This window comes from Neopsephotus bourkii, unplaced genomic scaffold (genome assembly GCF_033783945.1).
Source record: "Neopsephotus bourkii isolate Nb327-2 ecotype Australia unplaced genomic scaffold, CSIRO-AGI_Nbou_v1 NB_1589, whole genome shotgun sequence".
Classification (NCBI taxonomy): domain Eukaryota; kingdom Metazoa; phylum Chordata; class Aves; order Psittaciformes; family Psittacidae; genus Neopsephotus; species Neopsephotus bourkii.
Window position 1 is genome coordinate 6350734 of NW_026902065.1, and position 19889 is coordinate 6370622.

The 19889-nt window shown below is 39.1% G+C and overlaps 1 protein-coding gene across 5 annotated transcripts in view; it reads left to right on the plus strand.

Annotated features, from left to right (window-relative positions):
- DGKI (diacylglycerol kinase iota) overlaps window positions 1-19889 on the plus strand; it is a 208261-nt gene that overhangs the window by 71577 nt on the left and 116795 nt on the right. For all 5 annotated transcript variants that reach the window (XM_061372000.1, XM_061372002.1, XM_061372001.1 and 2 more), the window contains exons 2-4: window positions 5598-5706; window positions 15221-15316; window positions 18704-18778. In XM_061372000.1, the coding sequence (XP_061227984.1) occupies window positions 5598-5706; window positions 15221-15316; window positions 18704-18778 (280 nt within the window). The remainder of the gene's footprint in view (window positions 1-5597; window positions 5707-15220; window positions 15317-18703; window positions 18779-19889) is intronic.

A 19889-nucleotide genomic window follows, 5' to 3' on the forward strand; every position in this document is an offset into this window, starting at 1 on the left:
ACTAGGATTTGATCTTGTTAAGTATCCTGATAGAACTCAAACAGTAATTTGCTGAAAGGGCTTTATAACAGCTCCCTTTAACCAGCCCCAGCCTTGTAGGGGTGGGGTAGTCACATGGGGGCTCACAGAGTGCTGATGGGATAACCCAGCAGCAATTTTTAATCAGAGAAACTGGTAGAGCTGCTGATAAGATTCAGGATTAGCAAATGAACATCTGAACGTGATGTGCTGGAGGAGAGCCAGCACAGCTTTTCCTAAGGAAGTCAGGTCTTGTGAGTCTTGCAGAAATTGCTGACAGGCATGAGACCCATGAACTGGGATGGTCTGACTGAAGGGGAGCACATGTGGGCTTTCAGAAAGCTTCCAGTGAGGTAGGAAAAAAAGCATTTGGCACAGAAACTAGGGCTAAAACGGATGATGTCCACGTGGTTAAACTGAGGATCTGTGATGGGAGCAGCACTGCTTATAGACAGCAAAGTGTGAGGGGGAAAAGCTTGCTGCTGCTCTGCACAATTAATCAGGGAAAATTTGCAGAAGAATCTTATGATGCTGAATGACTGCAGCAAATTGCAGTTGAAATGTGGGACTGATGGAGGCAAAATGCACAGAGGGGAAAAAACCCTAAAAGTTTGGGCTTGATATTACCATTTAGCATTCAGGAAAGGTAACTTTGGATAATTACAAGTACTTCTATGAAATGATTAATTTAGTGCTCACAGTGATAAAAAGGCAAATAAAGGGCTCAGAATGAGGGAGGTGAAAAAGATAACAATGGCAATAGTACAATGACATCACTGATAAACCTCTGGAATACTTGTTCTGATTCTGGCAGTCCTACCTCAAAAAAGATATAATTGAGCTAGAAAACATTGACAAAGATAGAACAGCTTCAGGATCAGCGAAAGCCAACACAGTCTAGGGTGCTTCCACTTCAGAGGGAAAGGTGAATGGAGGTGTACATGAATAGATTCATAAAATCACAGAAGGTGTTGAGAGGCAAGTGATTACTTGCTATTCTGCACAATATGATGCACCGATTGAATTATCAGGCAGAATTTTAAAAACAGACAGAAGTAAGTACTTTACACTGCCCTTAATTAAATTGAGGAGCTCATTACATAGGCTGCTGTGGAGACCAAGAGAATAAATGGGTTCAGGGAAAGACCAACACATTCTTAGAGTAAAGAACCATTACAGGCTATTAAGCATAAAGGTCTGGAAGCAGCCTCCAGCTCAGGAAGTCCTTAAACTACCAATTACTGAAAGCTGGGACTGGAATATATCAGGGGGAGGATCACTTAATTTGTGCCAGTGCTTCTCTAAACACCTGCTACTTGCTGTTGTCAGAGATGCAATACTAGACTAGGCAAATTATTTGATTTGACTGAAGTTGACTTATTTTACACAGAATGCAAAAAATTTGGGAATCTTGGTGTTGCAGTGAAATAGTCCTTGGCCTGTGGTCAGCTTGAGAGGAGACTATTGCATACTCAGAAAGCAAGCTGGGAACAGGAGGTTGCAGGAGCACTGTGCAGTCAGCAGAGATGCGTGGGGAAAACTTAAATAATACTTGAGTTTAGCCAGTACATTTTGTTTGTGACTCTCATAAGCACCAAACAGTGGGAGTTTAAACCACCTCCAAGCAAACTTGGACACATAGAAATTGTTCATGTATTGTCTGGCCATGTACAGGGATTTTCAAGTTGTGGTTGGTGAAGCTGAAAGCTGGCTGGTGTAGGATTTATCTGCATTGGATATTCAAAGAAGAGCAGAGTTATTGTAACTTAGATGTTGGTATAGAAATGGCTGCCCTTTCCTTGGTAAATATCTGGATTAACTTTGAGAAAAGACTTATAGAAATCTCTCTCCTGTCAGATATCCTATCCATAGGAGCTGTAGAAGCCAGTCTCTGTTTTTTTGATCATTCAACCTTGCAGCTGAAAGACTACCCCAACTTATGCGTCTATGAAAAGAAGGGAAATAACTCCTGCCCGGAAAGGTGGCTATGCCAACAGTTGTACTGACTAAAATGACACTCAGATCTGTTAACTATGCACAGCACTAGCTTACTCTCTCTTTTCCAAATAGATTTTTCTAATGTTTAAATAAGCTTCACACTATTGACTAATTGTCTTTTGTGGTCTTTGAGGATTCAGGCATAACTATTCAGTCTAAACAAATCATTGGAGGATTTTTACATGCCTGAGGTGGAAGAAAAGGCTCAGTAAAGCCAAAGCTTGGGATATAAACTCAAATCCCCCCTTATCAAATATGTATCCTTTGATCTAATAAGTAGGTTGAGTCTCGCCTGACTTTTCAGCAAAATGAAATTGTAATGCTTTTTTTTTTTAAAGAAACATGTTAGACTTTAATATCTTGAATATCTGCTTGTTTTTGGTTTCCAAGACAGTGAACTACTCTAAATTCTCTTAATGAGATCAACTGTAGAATTAGTAGCAGATCTTTTTGTTTGTTGTATATTTAATGGCATACACTTCTATGTACACCCATGCGCATTCACAGTGGTGGTGTGTCAGCTAAGTTGATAATAACATCTACTAAAAATTACTGGATATGAAGAAGTAATTATCAAAATACAGCTCATTACTTATCATGTAATGTTTACTTGTTGGTTGCTACACCAGCAAGCTGGCTGGTGTGCCCATATTAACAAATTTGCGGATTTGTAGCCTCAAGAATGGAGTATGTCATGAAAGCAGTTTCACTTTTTATGGCTGTCTTCTATCTGGAGAACAGCAATTACTTCTGCTTCTATGGGAAAGGCTGTCTGTCAAGCCTGTGTTTTCATTCATGCACTCAGAGCTGTGGAGATGAAATTGTTGGGAAGGATAAGTAAAAGCCACTGGTGTTACCTTGCTGTTGGAAAAGTGCCAGGTGGTGTAATATACTAGTTAAAGTAATATGAGATATGATCTCCTGGATACTCAGCATCTGTTCTGTTATCAGATTTGTGCTACCTTCCCTTCCCCTTGTTTTCCCCTGTCTCATCTGCCTTGCACTTATCAGAAGGCCATGTGTTTGCTCTTTAGCCTGACCTCCTTTTTTTTTTTTTTTTTAATGGGAAAGGCTTCTGCAGTGCACACAGTGTGTTTTGACACTCTGTCTCTCTTTGTTCAGAGACAAAGTTCTAATAAGAAGCTGTGTAAAAGCAGACATTTTTAGCTTGTCCCTGGGCCTAAGGGTCACCTCTGGCTGGTCCATATAAATTTGCAATCCCTGAGGTAATTTTAAGGTTTTTACTTTAAAACAAACGTGAAAAAAAGGGCATTATTGTCATGTCTGTGTTTCAGGCAAAGCCATAAATCCAGCTTGGCATGCAGAGAAAGGACAGGCTGTTGGCACAAAACACTGCCAAGTCTCCCCCAAAAGGCTCATCAGCCTCAGCTTGCTTTTGAAGGGACGTGGGCCAAGTCTTAGGTTCTGCTGCAGGAGGCTTGCACATCTCCAGTATGACTTGAAACTGTATCCAAGGCTTGATGCTGAGATGTCTGTAGCCATACATGAGGCATATTTACCTTTTAAGTCTCTACTGAATTTTCCTTCCAGCTGGAGAAGCCTTGTCTGAAGACTGGTCAGATAAATTTGGTCTTAGGAGTACTCATCATTAGACTTTGCTTTAGTAAATTTGCTTAGTGAATGCATGCAACTTTACAGGCTGTATTGCTTGACAAGTAATAGGCTGTAAGCCACGTTGGCTAAAAATGTTGTCATTTCTCATCAAATAATAAATTGCTAACTCTTTATTATTCAACCACCGTTGCTTAAGGGCTACTGTGCACAAAGTGGGTTCTACCTTACTCTGCTACGACGGCAGGACTAGGTAGGTTTATTGCTGTCAGTGATGCAGGGTGAAAAAGGTGATACTGCGTCATTTTCGTTAAAAACCATAAATACACGCAGAATGTACTCTTGTGCTGAGGAAGAACTAATAAATAAATTGATGCCCAAAACAGCATGAAAGAAAACTGCCAATATTCTGGAAAAATATAGGTAGAAAAAAAATGTAGTTTCTTAGAGTTTATTTCTTTAAGGTCTTAATCCTGTCATTGAGATGTGTAGCTTATATTGTACTGACATATATGGCATAAAATCTTTCTTGCTAAATTGTTCACTCCTCATATATTGCCAAGTAGTGCAAGTCTTTCCCTTGGGCTTCTTCCCTCTAAAAAGTTTTTGTCAGATGCAAAATGTTTTGGAAAAAAAGCCTTAATGTCAGTCTCTTGCCCACATTAAGTGGAAAGGGGGCATTAGATGATCAGAGTCTTATGTTAATGTTTTGAGTCGCGCATGCTACCCACAGGAAAGAGAATTTAAGAGATTCTGATTCGGCCCACTTGATTTTTCCAGACATGCACTGTGAGCAGTGAGGCTTCCAAGCTTCTTTACTGTGGATAAATATTGCACTGTGTATTTTCAGGACAATGAAAAGATTTATTTAGCATATGGCTGACCTGGATTGTCATCACTGGCTCAATTGACCTTTATTGCCTTGGGACAGTGGTAAGATTAGGAGATGCTATAAATAGCTGTCACACTGTGGGAGCGGTATCACAAAAATGCACTTTACACAAACAGACTGTCATTTTCCTTTGTGGGGGATGAGTGTATTTGGCTTTCAAAAGGAGATCTCTCCTTCAGATGTTTTTGTCCTCTTCTGAATCATTGCAGCTGAAGCTGTGAGATTGCTTCATCCACCACCATCAGGTGCTAAAATATGCAACACGATAATGTTATGAAGCTTTATAAAACCTATTGTCCAAGTGCAGCTGAGCTTTATATCAGCAGTGTACTGTGCTTCTGCCTGGTAGTTCACTGTTCCAGGTGGATACAGCAGGACAGTTTGCCTCTAGGGAAACAGGCAGTGTTTCCCTCATCACTTGTGTGGCTCCAGGAGGGTTTCTGGTCACCATCTGTGGATTGTGGGAGGCCATGTCCGTGCCTCAAGAGCTGTTAGAATGATTTTGGACCAAAAGGAATTAAAATACAAGTGGAAAGAAGCTGTAATACCTTGAGGGCTGCTGTTACGATCAAATAAGGTCTTAACATATGATTCCCCTTCCTGACTACGTAGTATCCCCATATCCTGTTGTAGTCGGACACCAAATGTATGACTTTTCCCAGCCTATAAACTAAGTAAAGGCAACAGATGTTGCACTCTTCATATAAGCTCTTATTTCATTCCTACAATAAAGGCTATTTGGAATTATGTATAGATTGATTCAGCAGGTTCAGCTGGTAAGTAAGAAATAGGTGTAACTAATGAGGACTCCACTGAAACTGGCAGACAGAACCATATGGAGTCCACTGGATTTGATATTTCAGCTTAGTGCCAGATGAGTAACTGATCTTCATTAAACAGTAATTTTCAGTGATCAGATTACTTTATTCTTTTCCTAAACTGCTTTAGCTGGGGATGTTATTCAAGCACCATTTCGCCCAAGCTGAAATTAGATGCTGTACTGGCTCTTCTGATTTCTGGAGAAGGGTGGTGTGGATAATTATGTTGGATAATTATACTGGATATACACTCTATTTATTTGTTTGTTTGTTTTTGTTTTGTTTTTTTTAATATGCAGGAAAGCAATCTCCAGGTCAGGCCTCCAGCACTTGGCTCCTGTGCATTCTGTCAACATCGCAGTATCCAATGGACCTGTGAAGGAACCAAGGGCAGCCTTAGAGTGGACTGTAGGTATTTGTTTTTTTGGCAGTTAATTTGAGCAGTATCTCTCACTAGTGCTGTCTACATCCTTAAATCATAGAATCATGAATAGTTAGAGTTGGAAAGGACCTTAAGATCATCAAGTTCCAACCCCCCTGCCATGGGCAGGGACACCTCACACTAAACCATATCACCCAAGGCCTCATCCAACCTGGCCTTGAACACTGCCAGGGATGGAGCATTCACAGTCTCCCTGGGCAACCTATTCCCAGTGCCTCACCACCCTAACAGGAAAGAATTTCCTCCTTATATCCAATCTAAACTTCCCCTATTTAAGTTCGAACCCATTACCCCTTGTCCTACCACTACAGTCCCTAATGAAGAGTCCATCCCCAGCATCCCTATATGCCCCCTTCAGATACTGGAAGGCTGCTATGAGGTCTCCACGCAGCCTTGTCTTCTCCAGGCTGAACAGTCCCAACTTTCTCAGCCTATCTTCATAAGGGAGGTGCTCCAGTCCCCTGGTCATTCTTGTAAGACATTGTATTGCTATGAGAATTAGTGCTGGTCATTAGGAGCATGCTTCTATTATGAAATGAAGCACAAGGGAGAGATGGAAACTTGTAGAGATCTGAGCAGCACAGGACAGCTGTTCAGTGTTTCAAGCTCAGGAGCTGTCTTCTTATATTTGATCACTGCCTTCTTGCCATCCAAAGAGGGACCGATTTTAGCGCAGCAGGGTTTTTAACCTCTGCTTGATGGGCCAAAGTTTAAGGCTGAAGACCCAGGTAGAGTTGACTGGGTCTGTAGAGTAGGTAATAGAAATATTTGCTCACAATGCTTTGTAGGTAGGGCTAGATATCTCCTGGGCCCAAGCTGGTTTGTAGAAAGAGAGCATGTTTCCATCTCTTCCTTCTCTTGTGCTTCTGGACTACTATATATGGGGCCTATTTAGAATAGAACATAGTATTTCAGTTGGAAGGAACATACAGCTATTATGTAGTCTAGCTGCTTGACCACTTCAGGGCTGACCAAAAGTTAAAGCACTTTGTTAAGAGCATTGTCTAGGTGTTGTTAAACACTGACAGGCTCAGGGCATTGACTGCCTCTCTAGGAAACCTGTTCCAGTGTTTAACCACTTTGTTGCTACAGAAATATTTCTTAATATAAAGTCTGAACCTCCCCTGGTACAGCTTTGAACCATTCCCATACATCTCCCATGTGGTTATGCACTGATATGTGCTAAGAATAGTTTGAAAGCTTACACAGAATCCTCTTGAAAGACCAAAGTTTATAAGGGGTAGCGAATGTCAATAAAGAAAAAAAGTTTTAAATACAAATGTTTAAATCCAAAGTTATATTTGGTAGAGTGAAAAGATATTTAGATCAAGATGTGTTGGAGCCAGACATGAAGTTTTCATGTTTAATCACTGGAAGGCAGCATTAATCAGTGCATCTTGTATCCCCATCTATGTCACCTGCTCTTCAGTATTTCTGAGGAGGATTCTCCAAGGACCCATGATGGGAGAGCTTTCCAAAGTCTAAATGACACGAACATATACTGTCACTTGACTTTGCAGTAGAAAATGTTTCCTCACTGTTATCTTCACACTAATAAGTGGAATTCCCTGGCTATAGTCTCCACTTTTGATTATTCCTTCAAGGTGATTTGCCAGTATCAGATGGTCTTGTGAATAGGACACTGATTCAGAGAGTGGGATTTCCATTCTCTGCTCTGCCAACTTACCTTGTGAGTGAGCTCAGATGAATTTTTTTACCTCTTGATACCTCAGCCTCTCTCGCTGTAAAATAGAGATGAGGATTCTGATGCCTCTGAAGCCCTTTCACAATAAGAAACTGTATGCCTTTATTATTGCTGTTGCTACTATCTATCATCCCTGAGGTTTCTTTTTTCTAACAGACTTACAAATGCCCAGTTTCATAACATTTGCTACACCTAATGCATGTTAACTTGTAGCTGCTTTGTCTAATTTAATGTTATCTTTTCACAGCAGAGCCATAGGAAATATTTTCTCTGGAGTACGTGATGTTATAGCCAGAGGGGAATGCAGAATATGCCTTATTATAAAGGAACCATCTCAAATGTCTGTCCTTGTGATATGTTTAAGCATAGCCCCTTCTCCCACCCTCCACCATTTTAGGCATCACTCCCATGTGTTAAATGGTAAACTAAGTAATTCTAGCCAAGATTTGGACTGAGATTCTAGCCCAGTAGTGATTGAGCCACCTCATACAGTGCCTGTGTACCACTGGGGATCTAGATATTTGTTTATATTCATGGTGCCATTTACTCCCAAGGAAAATAACCGTAAGCTATTGCACAGAGTCATCCCGTAATTTCCTTCCTAAGTACTGCCTTCTAGGTCTTGTTTTGTTTGGTGCCTACAAAAATCTTGACAGTCACTAGGATTTTCATGTGCTGAGCTTCCTGATGGTCAAATGTATCTTATTTTGTTTGTCTGTAATGCATTTGTCTGTTGATGTCTATTTCTCGCCTTCTTCCTAAACAGGCATTTATGGCCCATGACCACAAAACTTAAAACCCTGGTTATGTATTTTAAAGAATCACTTGAAGACATGCAGCTTCCATTCTTGGAGTTCTGTGAAAAAAATGTGAGACTGATTTGTGCTTTGTGTTCTGTGAATGCACAGTCAGAGTTCTCTGGGTGCAAGGTGAATGTTTTTCAGATGAGAAATATTATAACTTTATACCATAAATTGTATGTGTAAAAGAAAAAGAATCGTATACATCTTAACAGGAATACAAAACTATGCATTTGAGTAGAAGCTGAAAACTGGCTTTTAGCAATATATGGAAGCAGGGTCAGACCCACCGAGAATTATAAAAGCACCACGCAACTGCATATGTATGGGGTAAGGAAAGCCAGACCTCATCCAGTGTTGAATCTAACAGGAATATAAAGGGCATCAAAAATGCTTTCTGGAGGCATATCAACAGCAGTAGGAATACTGAAAAAATGTTAGGCCACTGCTGAATGGGGGAAGGGATGTGGTGACAAAGAACCTGGAAAACCCAATGTGTTCAATGTTTTGGGTTATTTTTAACCTCTTTGTTTACTGTAAGACCTGCCTTCATGAATGCCAGGTCCCTGGCATCAGTGACTGAACCGAGGAAGATTTACTTTTGTAGAGGATGATTCAATTACAGAAGGCTCAGGTTGAACATACAGAAGTCTATGGGGCCTGATGGGATGCACACATAAGTGCTGAGAAAGCTGGTTGATATAACTGTAAGAGCAGTCTGTTGTCTTTGAAAGGTCATGATGATCAGAGGGGGTTCCTAAGGACTGCAGAAAGGTAAACATCAATCCTGCCTTCAAGAAGAACAAGGAGGAGGATCCAGGGAACTACAGACTGATCAGCCTCACTTTGATTTCTAGGAAGGTGTTGGAGCAAATCCTTCTGGAAGCCATTTACAAAAATATTAAGAATAAGAAAGTGATTGAGAGTAGTCAGTATGAATTTATGGAGAGGAGATAATGCCTGACAAACGTGACCGCCTTCTATAATTAAATGACTGGCTTGGTCATTTAATGAGAGGATGAGGTAAGACCAATGGCTGTTATGTTGACTTTTGCAAGGCTTTCAAAACTATGTCCCATTACACCCTTGTAGGCAAACTGATGAAGAATGTGCTAGATAAATAGACAGTAAGAAGGCCTGTGCTAGTGAGGTATTTATAATCAGTGAACCTGACTTTGCAGTGCATTATGTTCTGGGTCTTTTTAGCATTAGTCAGTAGTGCTGTTCATTTACTTTCATGGACCGTATGTGTTTATAAGTGCCTAGTGATGTAGACTTCAGATAATTAACATGCATCTAATATGCTAATCTGTTTTACATAGGATGAAATATTTCTCTCAATAATGTGGATAAATGCATTTCTTTTCTGTGTGAAAGGTTTGGCTTCCATATCATTAGTTCCTAAAAGCTATACTAATTTTTACATTGAAAGATATTTCCCTTCCATTAGAGTTTCTGCATGGCTAAGTTTTGCAATTGGGAAGTGAGTATTCAGTTAAAGAGATCTACATTATCAGACACTCACAGGAGAAAGGAGAGCCCTGGGGTATGGGTATCCTTTAGTTGCGTAAAAACATGTACAGGTGCTGAGAGCTTTAGTTCCACTTAAATAACTAGTGCTGAATGCAAGCTCCATGCATCCTTAAAAACTGCTGAAATTTCGCAGGAAGCCATGGGTTCAGAATCAGTAGTCCTACCCTGCTGTTGTTTTTTCATTGAGGTTTCGTGAGCTAGTATTCTTTCCAGAGAGACTGAAACAGAAAAAAGAAGGTTGTCATATTTCAAAATGGTGGCCATCTCTATGTTTTTCCCCAGTATTATAGAGGATAGAGTAATACTACAGAAGATGCCCTTCTTGAAAACAGGTATATTTTTTCCCTTAACTTCAGTCTTTTTTTTTGCAGCAAATCTTTTGTCAGCTGAAATAATGGTTCATGAGAACATAGGGAATCATCATCTCAGTTGACAGCATCTGGACATTGCTCCTTTGTGAAGACAAACATTGTTATTCTGCTTCAGCATACAGATGATATTTTAGATTATAGTAGTCTCAAGAGGTCAACAAAGAATACAGGAGTAGGCAACTGATGCAGGGATGTTGGAAAGCATGGTGGTGGAAAAGAAAATAGCATAATAAGATAGAGAATGTGGTGAACTAGGCCTAAAAGCTACATGTCCAAAAATAGTTCTGAAAGTTGGAGCCTATGTATCTGCAAGTTATGTTGAAATAATGATATAGTACTGCATCTGCACAATGGGGTTTGTTGTTTTTTTTTTTTATGTCCATGTATTACATTTGTAATAATTAAAGGAAAGGTGACTTCTACATGAAGAATATTCTGAAATTAAAATGTGTTAAATTGAGAATATAATTCAACAGAAAAACATTTAGGACGTTGCCGTTGTTTGCAACATAAGCATTACAAACTCTGGAATTTCAGATTTAAGAGTAAAACACAAGCCAAACATGAGACACACATTTGGGAAAAAGACTTCCAAACAAGTTTGTTTCTGCTTGATAATGACATCATGGAGAAAAGGGCTAGAGGTGATTTTTGCTTACAAATAGGTTTAATTAAATTTAGATTGATGAGCATTAACTTTACACTAATAAGTTTATCACCCAAATGTATATTTGTAAGAAGATTAATCTCTCACTGGAGTGTTACCAAGGGGAAAAAATTCTTAATGACTTATTTTAGGGATCGGTCTTACAATTTTATTTTTTTTTTTTGCAGAAGGCCAGTCATGGCAGGAGTGTTGGAATGCTTCATTCTTCCTATTACAATTGGAGTTACAACTCCTTTGAACTAGAAAGTTGGACTGACTGATGTGTTTGTTTGAATATCTGTAGCTGCTTGTCATGGCAAATTAAATTACTTGGGCTTATTTGTATTGCTTTTGAAACCATGCAACCATGCTGACTGCAGCCTGAAGAACAGTGAGGTATAGAGGTACTTAAGGGCTTTAGAAAAATGGTAATACTTTGTCATTTAGCCATGATGGGGCATTTAAGAGAAGAAATGTAGCTGAATTGGTGAAATGTGCACAAGTTCTGATCACACACATGTAATTACATCATTCCCAAACTCCTAGCCCTTGAATCCCTATATCTCTCTCACATGAGGGAGAGGAGGGATTGTCTGTGGTTTTTGTTTCATATGCAAGGAATGTTTGCTGTACTGAAATTATTTTTGTTTGCTATTAAGGTGATAATGGATCAGGAGCAATCAAGTGAGAGGTCTCCATGTGGGAGAGCATATTGAGTTCATGTGTCCCTTGTGGAGCAGACTGCATCTACTAGGAAAGCACTGCTGCCTCCGCTTCAGTGAGCAGGTCTTCACAGGACACTGAGTTCTCACTCTTGCAAAGGCTGAGAAGCCAGGCAAGGAAGGAGAGTTCCCAATTTTCTTTTTAACAGCAGAATATTAGGCTATGGTAATTGCTGTTTTATCCATGACGATGGACTGTCTCTTCACTACATAGCAAGTCAAAGCAAAACTTGTCAGACTAAAAGCATGATTTGACAGATCAGTTAAACTGCTCTAACACTGAGTTGGTACTAAAACTATGAGGTCCCACTGAACCAACCTTTAACCCACCACTCCATCTGTCAGATCCAGCAGTTATATTGTCCCAGGGTGAGTCATTTTGTCTCACTGATTTAGTAGAGAAAATTTATCTATTTTTTTGCAATTAGTTATACTGGTTCATGTGTAGTTTCACAGCCACTAGCTCCAGCATGAGGAAAATAGCAAAAGCATGAGACTGGAGTTTAAGGGGTAAAGGACAGAAAGAGGACGACTGCCTTTTTAGTAGCTATTTACTCTTAAAGCCAAACAAAGATGTCAAATGCAAAATAAAACAAGCTGGTAAAGTACTTATGAAAAGGTTGCTGAACACTGAATTCAAAACTGTTGTGAGAAAAAAACCCTGTATCAAAATATAGAAATGATGATGTAGCCCTTATTGTGCTTTAATTTTGTGTTAAACCAAAGATCGTGCCAGACATGATCCCAGAGACCTTTTGTCAGCTTATGTGTTGGTAGATGAAGTGCCCCTTTGTCCTGCACGTTGTGAAATGCCGCCTGTAAATTTTGGAGTAGAAAATGCTGATTTTCTGAAGTCAAAATTCTTCATAGAAACGTATTGATTTTTATTAAAATTTACTATTAAAATTGAAAGGAAAATCTGGTTTAGAAAAGGTCAAAGCATTTTCCTTTGACTGTATCATCTTGATTCCCATAAACAGCAACCGAATGTCTCATCATACTCATCATATAAATGACAGTGTCCTGCAAAATTCAAAACAGTGAGGTTCAAATAATTCCTTTTGATCTTATTGAGACAAAGTAATCGACAGGCAAAGCTCTTCTGCAAGAGGACATTTCATCTTGGGAATCATAGAATCATAGAATAGTTAGGGTTGGAAAGGACCTTAAGATCGTCAAGTTCCAACCCCCCTGCCATGGGCAGGGACACCTCGCTCTAAACCATATTACCCAAGGCCTCGTCCAACCTGGCCTTGAACACTGCCAGGGATGGAGCATTCAAAGCTTCCCTGGGCAACCTATTCCAGTGCCTCACCACCCTCACAGGAAAGAATTTCCTCCTTATATCCAATCTAAACTTCCCCTGTTTAAGTTTTAACCCATTACCCCTTGAAGTCTCAGGTCTTTGCTCTAATTCAGGGTGAAAGATTTTTTCCAATGTCAGTTTGCTGGAATTGAAATTGTGAGTTTTGACACACAGCATTGTGAAATTGTTTGTGGCAGTAGGTATCTGGAGGTGTGCCACTTACAGCATATCAGGTTATTTACATTTTTATTATCTAGTCTTGTCAGAACTCTATCATAGCATGAGCTACAGAGGTCATCCTTGTAGGCTACTTACTGATTTTATTTACACTGGGATGTAAAGTCGGACATGTGAATCTATGATACAGTCTGGAACGGTAAAGAATAGAATCAGTCAAAACTAGGTTATGGAAATAGGCCACTTTATCTTTAGAAATCCTGGATGGCAAGTTATGTGGACATGGTCTGAATGAAGGGATGTTTAATCTATTTTTTTTATATAATTTTGATTCCTCATTAAAAACTATGTCCCAAGAGCTGTGTGCTTTCTTACTTAGATTTAACAGCTGATCCTTCCCAACATCTCTTCTAATCTGTGAAATTTAACTCTGGCTTATAATGTTGAGTTTGCACTGTTTCGTCAACAAAGGATGTGTTCAGGTCAAGCACTTTTTGAGCTCATACCCTCCTGCTTTGGTCCTCTTGTCTGGCTCCTCACAAACTAGACAGGAATTTCGTATGTTGACCAATACTGTGGACATAGTGGTCTTATCAGTATGCTGTAAAACTGGTGCAGTTCTTGTAAAAGAAAATTACTTTAATATAAATATAAACTTGAAGGGAAAGAACTTACAGTCTGAATAATTTACCGTCTGAGTAAGTTTCAAAGAATTTCTTAAGCTAGTTCAAGTCCTCAAAAATTATTTTGCATAATAAAAATCCTCACCTAAACTATTTTGCACTGAACTGTACAGTTCAGGAAAATCTCTGTCCCAGGGACTCTATAGTTCAGGTGAAGAGGCAGACAGACGTATGAGAAGAAATGGAGGTATAGCACAAATGGCGGTAGACTGGAATCCAAGTCTCACTTTTATCCAGCCCCTTGTGCTGAGGGATAGCACACAATGGGAACATCTCATGAAGTTAGACCTGTGGACAGGTAGACCGTGTACCAGAAAACCCCCGATGTTGTTGTCTTGATTTATTTGAAGTGAGTGCCATAGTTGTTGTAGGCACCACATGAAGACTTGCACAGGTTTTGGCTATTGTGGATGCATTCATACTCCAGAAAGCAAAGGATTTTGCCGCTTCTGCTTCTCTGCATTACCTAAGAAATCTACACAGAAAGAGAAGCTTTCTCATTTCAGCACTTTGAAGCTGTCAGTGGTATTTAAAATAAATTATTTTAACCAAGATGGCTATTTCAGAGCATCCTGCTGTCGGACGCCATCTGTTTGGTAAGCGTCATCATTTGTGACTTCTGCAGTGTAGGAACCAAATGTCAGAGACTGTCAAAGCGTTTTCCATCGTGCTCTAATTCTGGCTGAACAGAAATTGTGTTTATTCTCTTTGCTCAGGTAGTGTACAGTAGGCTTCTTAGGCTTTTTTAGTCAAGTCAGGTTTATGGTCAAGTGAAAACTTTAGACTTTATACAACCAAATTTCCTCAGAGCTAGATTTTTTATAGAACTGAGGTGCAGTTTTGGTCAAATGAGGCTGTCAAAGAAAAATCAGATGTCACCATGTCAATCATTACTAGCTGTTGAGTTTCCTAGGTAGATTTTTTTCTTCTTTTTTGAGAGTGATATCAGTGTAAGTATCATTCTTTCAGGCATAAAATTGAAGTCTGGTCTCTCCTGGGCACTGAACTGTTTGTTGATGTTTTCATAAGCATACAGTGTTGATCCAGCCATTCTAAAGAAAACATTTTTCCTTGTATAAACTATCCCATTATCCTAAAGCTATAGTTAGTATGTTATTTTGCACTTCTGGGCCTGGTTCTCAAATATTTGGGCATCTCCAACTCAAAGTTCGGTAGTTGTGGTTTTTATCCACCTCTCTTGATTTTCTGTTTATTTACAATTCTGTGTATATGTCATGCTAGAGTCTCAGTTAAACTATGCAGCATGTGGGAAGAACGTGAGTGCAAAGTTTCACTGAACTGTACATAAAAAAAACGTGTTTCTGATTGGTGATACCTTATTCATTGTATCATCAACATCTTTTAAGCAGTGTTGGCCTCCCAGGGTGATACTGTTATGGCTTTTGGCTTTGCGTCGTGGAAAACCAAAACAACATGTGAATTTGTGGAGAAAATCAGATCTTTTTCCTTTTCTTTTCCCCCTCTGTACTCATGTAGCTGAGTTTCACAAAGCAGAATAACAATCATCTTTCCTCAGGAAAATGCTGTGAATGGAGAGCATTTGTGGCTGGAGACAAACGTTTCTGGGGACCTCTGCTACCTGGGGGAGGAAAGCTGCCAAGTCAAATTCTCAGTGAGTTATTTCCACTTTCTTCTTCCTTTTTGAGGTAACAAGCCTGACTTCAGACTGGTATAGTACTCAGACACTTGGGAGCTTGAATTGTTTGCTTTTGTTGATGCCTGTGCTCCAGAAAGAATGCAAAAGGAGCAAAAAAGCTTCTAGTTTAAGACTTTGCTGCTTGGGGAAAAAGCCCTAAGGATTTTTGTGTGACCCAGATTATATACACAATGAGAATGGCTTTAATGAGTATCTTTATTGATATGGTAAGGGGAAAAAAGGCTAGAATATTGAGATATTTCAGAAATGTTCAAAGAAAGTATCCTATTTTATTTATATGCACAAATGTCTCTGAGAATAGGATCTGATCAAATATTTGTGATTTTAATCACTACAAGAACTTGAACTGAATTTTCCAAACTCTTGAATGCACTCATTAGTGTGCTCATATTCCCGTGTTTGCCTTCTCCTATTCAAGAATATTTGAGGTTTGCTTTTTCGTATTGAAGGTTTTGATCTCTAACTCGTGTATCTCTTCTTTGATTGGGGAGTTACATTTATACTTCCAGTCTGCTTCAGAAGCTCTTCACCTAGTATTTTAGTTAAACTGCTTCAGCAGAAGAGAAGAAAAAGACCAAACCCATCTTATACCATACCCCTCTTAAACTGGTATATAGGAAATATGGTGAGACAGTAGGAATCCTGTGTTCAAGCCCTTGCTTTAAATCAGCGCTTAAGGGAGCATCTGGCCTTAGACTGCAAAGTGTAAGGGGAGTCCCTCTTCTCTATGGTGTTTCTGGATACTGCCTGTGGCTCTTCACCATACCATTTTTTCACTTTTGTTCAAAAAACAAAACAGACCCCAAGCCCAAACCTCAGGTCATTTGATCCAAATCAGAGCATTTTGATTCACTAACCACTTCCAGCTTTTGGGGCCCTTTGATCCAAAACACTAGTGCTTTCCATAGCTCAAATTTAATATCCACCTCTCCAGAATTTCTCAAGCAAATTAGTTACTTTATGCCTGGGAAGTCTATGCCTGCTTTCAAATAATACTGAAGCAAAGTCCCAACAGTAAGAGCCTGTTGATTGTGTGGTGATGTTCAAGGGAAGTGGTGGATTCCCCAGCACTGGACACTTTTAAGATTCAGTTGGAAACGGCTGTCTTATCCAGTCTGTGTTTTTTCCAAGAAAGTTTCCTTGAGGTTCCTTCCAAGCTGGTATTCTATGAAGAGCCATTCTGTGTTTACCCTGTGCTTATACTGGTCTGAAGGCACTAGGCTTTGTCAAAGCTAGAGACAGGATCTGCTTGGCTAAGTGGATCTTTGGTCTGACCCAGTATGACTGTTCTTATGGTCTTACTAGAAGTTTGCCTTTCTAAGACTAAGTAAATAATTCCCTGTGAATTAGCTCCTTGAAAGGAGCATGGAAATTTAGTAATATACTGCATATGATTTTCAAGGTTGTGTCTTAGTTTTAAAAATGTATCTCTAGGAGCTGGAAGGACTGTTTGCAGTAGCTGGTTAATTAGATCCATTGATTTACACTTTTATCTGGGAATGTTAGGAGACATCGTATGTGGTGACAAGCTTTTCCAGCCAATAGGCCTAGAGATGTTGAGTCGTGTTTAGGAAGCATCAGAGCTTAACTTTGCTCAGTTCTTACTTGCCTGGACTTTGCTTGACCTGACTGAGAATCTTTTCACTTTAAAGTACTAGTATATTGGTTCCATTTGGGGGAAGCAAGATCTGAGTTTATAGTCCCAGGGTATGGGACTTCATTACCTTAAGAGCTAGAGATGGAAAGGAAAATCCAGTTAACTTCAATAGTGATTAGTTTAACCTGATCTGTCAAGAGGCTAATGCTTTTCCATTTTGAATCTTTTGAAGACACTGTGTTTTCCTGTGCCAGCCCTCATCTTCCTTTGACTTAGCTCTTTTACATGGAGATTATTTAAGATCAAATGTGTTTCAGTGGAGAAGTAGTGACAAATAATTAAGCTGTAACTGCATAGACTTTGCATATAATGTTAGCCTATAAAAAACATTAACTCATAATCTCTGGAATACGAAGATGACATTGTATGATAAAGTAGTTAAAAGTAATGGAAAACATAGCTTCTCACTATAAATGGTTGCAACTACTTGCAATGCCACCGATATTCAAGAATCATGAGAACAACATAAAAAGCAAGATATAAAAGCTGCTCATAAGGCACGATCTTTGTTTGCTTTTTGCAGTTTTTCATCTTAGGGATGGATTACTTTATATTGTTTCACTCTTCCTGGGAAACACAGACTAAAAACACACTTAAAGCTAGCACATCACAAAGCACATGAAAGCTTAGTCTTACACGATACCGTCATTCTTCAGGTGAAACATTAGAACAACATTCCACATACTGTAAGCACGTACAGATAGGGTGTAATTAGAAAATTATGAGACATAATTATGAGACTAGTAAAATTATAATAATTTATAACAATTTATCTATAATGTGAGCTAAAGCTGTACTTCCTGTTTCTTGTAGAGTTTATTTACAATATATTGAAAATTCTAAAGAAATAGTTTATAAGATATTTAAATGAATATGAATAAATTGAATGTAAAAATTAGAAGCAAATCAGTCTCTAATTATTATGTGTTTAATAAACTTTCTGTTCCTCAAGCACAAGTTTATAAGTCAAACTTCTATGGAAATTAATTCCATCTGGTTTATTAAATTGAGTATATGCAAGAAATAATAGTAAATATATTTCCTCTCTCTCCTGGAGGCAGTCTCTTGCCTTTGATATGCTTTGGTCAGGGGATTCAATTGGAATTACCTTAAAGGCCTACTGAAATGAATAAAACTAACCAGTATAATTAGGTTGAGAATTTTGTCCCTGCTGTAATATTTCATAATCATTAAACAACCTTCTGTATGAAGGTTATCATCCTCTGCTAAATCACCCGAGTACCCAAATATTTTTTTGCAATGCAATGGTCAAGCCTATCAAATTAAATATTATACGATAAGCATGACATGACAGACTGTTCTGAACTGGTCCAAGTTCTCTGATTTGCATGTGTGGTGTTTCTCCTCTTTTCACTGTCTCTGCTCATCATCTTCACAGGCTGCTCCCTTTAGGAGTGGTGATCAGCACTGTTAACGACCTCATCTGCTACTTAAAGTTCTAGTTCACAAGCTGGAGTACTGTGGCTCTGTTTTTTTTCACGAAGTCCAGCTCTAAACTGGAAGAGCTGCAGACCGTTCTTCAGTATACGGAACAGTTGAGAGCACCAAGAGAGGAAAAAAATATATGTTGCACAAGGAGCGAAACATCTCTCTTTTTTACAGCTTTTCTTTTCCTCTGGGAATAGCGCACCTCTATGCACACACGTCTCTTTTTCCTCTTGCAGAAATCTGCTCTGCGGAGGAAGTGTGCTGCCTGCAAGATTGTGGTCCACAACGCGTGCATGGAGCAGTTAGAGAAGGTAAGAGGTTGCCATCTGCTGGAGCCTGATGTGGACAGCACTTAAGTCTCACTGAGGCTTCAGTGTGAAAACACCATATGCCAAGTTGGTTTTCATAGCAGTTTTACCAGTATATTTGTTGACTTTAAATTACAGCGTATGTTTTAAAGTATATTTCTCTAAACCCTGTGAACCATTAAAAGAGAAAAAAGGTAGAAAAACCGCTCAAAACCCAAGCCAAAACCAAAGCAAGCTCCAAACAACAACAACCCCCCGCTCCACCATGGAATGCTTCCATTTTTTTTTTTTTTTTTTAAATAATTTCCCTCTACTTCTAGATTGAAAATTGAAGCTAAAAAATGCAGAATCTTGTAATGTACAAAATAGGACTTTCAAAATTTCTCAATTAACCCAGCATAACTCATCTTGACAGCTATATTTATCACAAGCAATGCAGCACAAGATGCTACTATGAACATTTTTCATGGTATTTACTAGACTATAGTATTTTCTGCTCAAAACTTTGCCTTTTAGTACCATTATTATTTTGTGAGCATCTGTCATGATTTTCAGTTCCTTCAAGGAGCCCTTGTCACCCCCAAGCACTTGTAGAATGTCTGTCATTGACTTCAGTTTTCCCCACAGTGATTTGTCTTCATCAGCTTTAGCCGGTAATGTGTTAATCTCTCTTCCCCACCCCACCTTTTTGTCTTTTGGTGGGATATGTGCAAAGAAATATGAGTGGAAATTTCCCCATTGATTTCATTAGAGCTGCTTTTTTACTCCTGTATGTTTTGCAATGTTGTCCTTCATAAAATAAGTTGATGTGTAACAAATTTATAGCAGGAACCCTTTGGAAAGAGTATTTTGCTTTCCAGGTATTTGGACTTGTGTTGACAAATGTCATAGTGATTGCTGTAATGGCAAGTTGGAGAGGTACCATTTCCACCCCCGATGCTTTTACGAACAGTGAAATTAACATTAGCACACACTTTCAGCACAAAGTGCTACCAGTGAATTTTTCATGACTTCCTTCATCATCAGCAGTGCTCACTGACTCTCCATAGCCCAGCGAGCTGGTGGCATTGCCAGCTAGAGAAAATGAGCACTTAGATAAAACCCCATTCTGTTG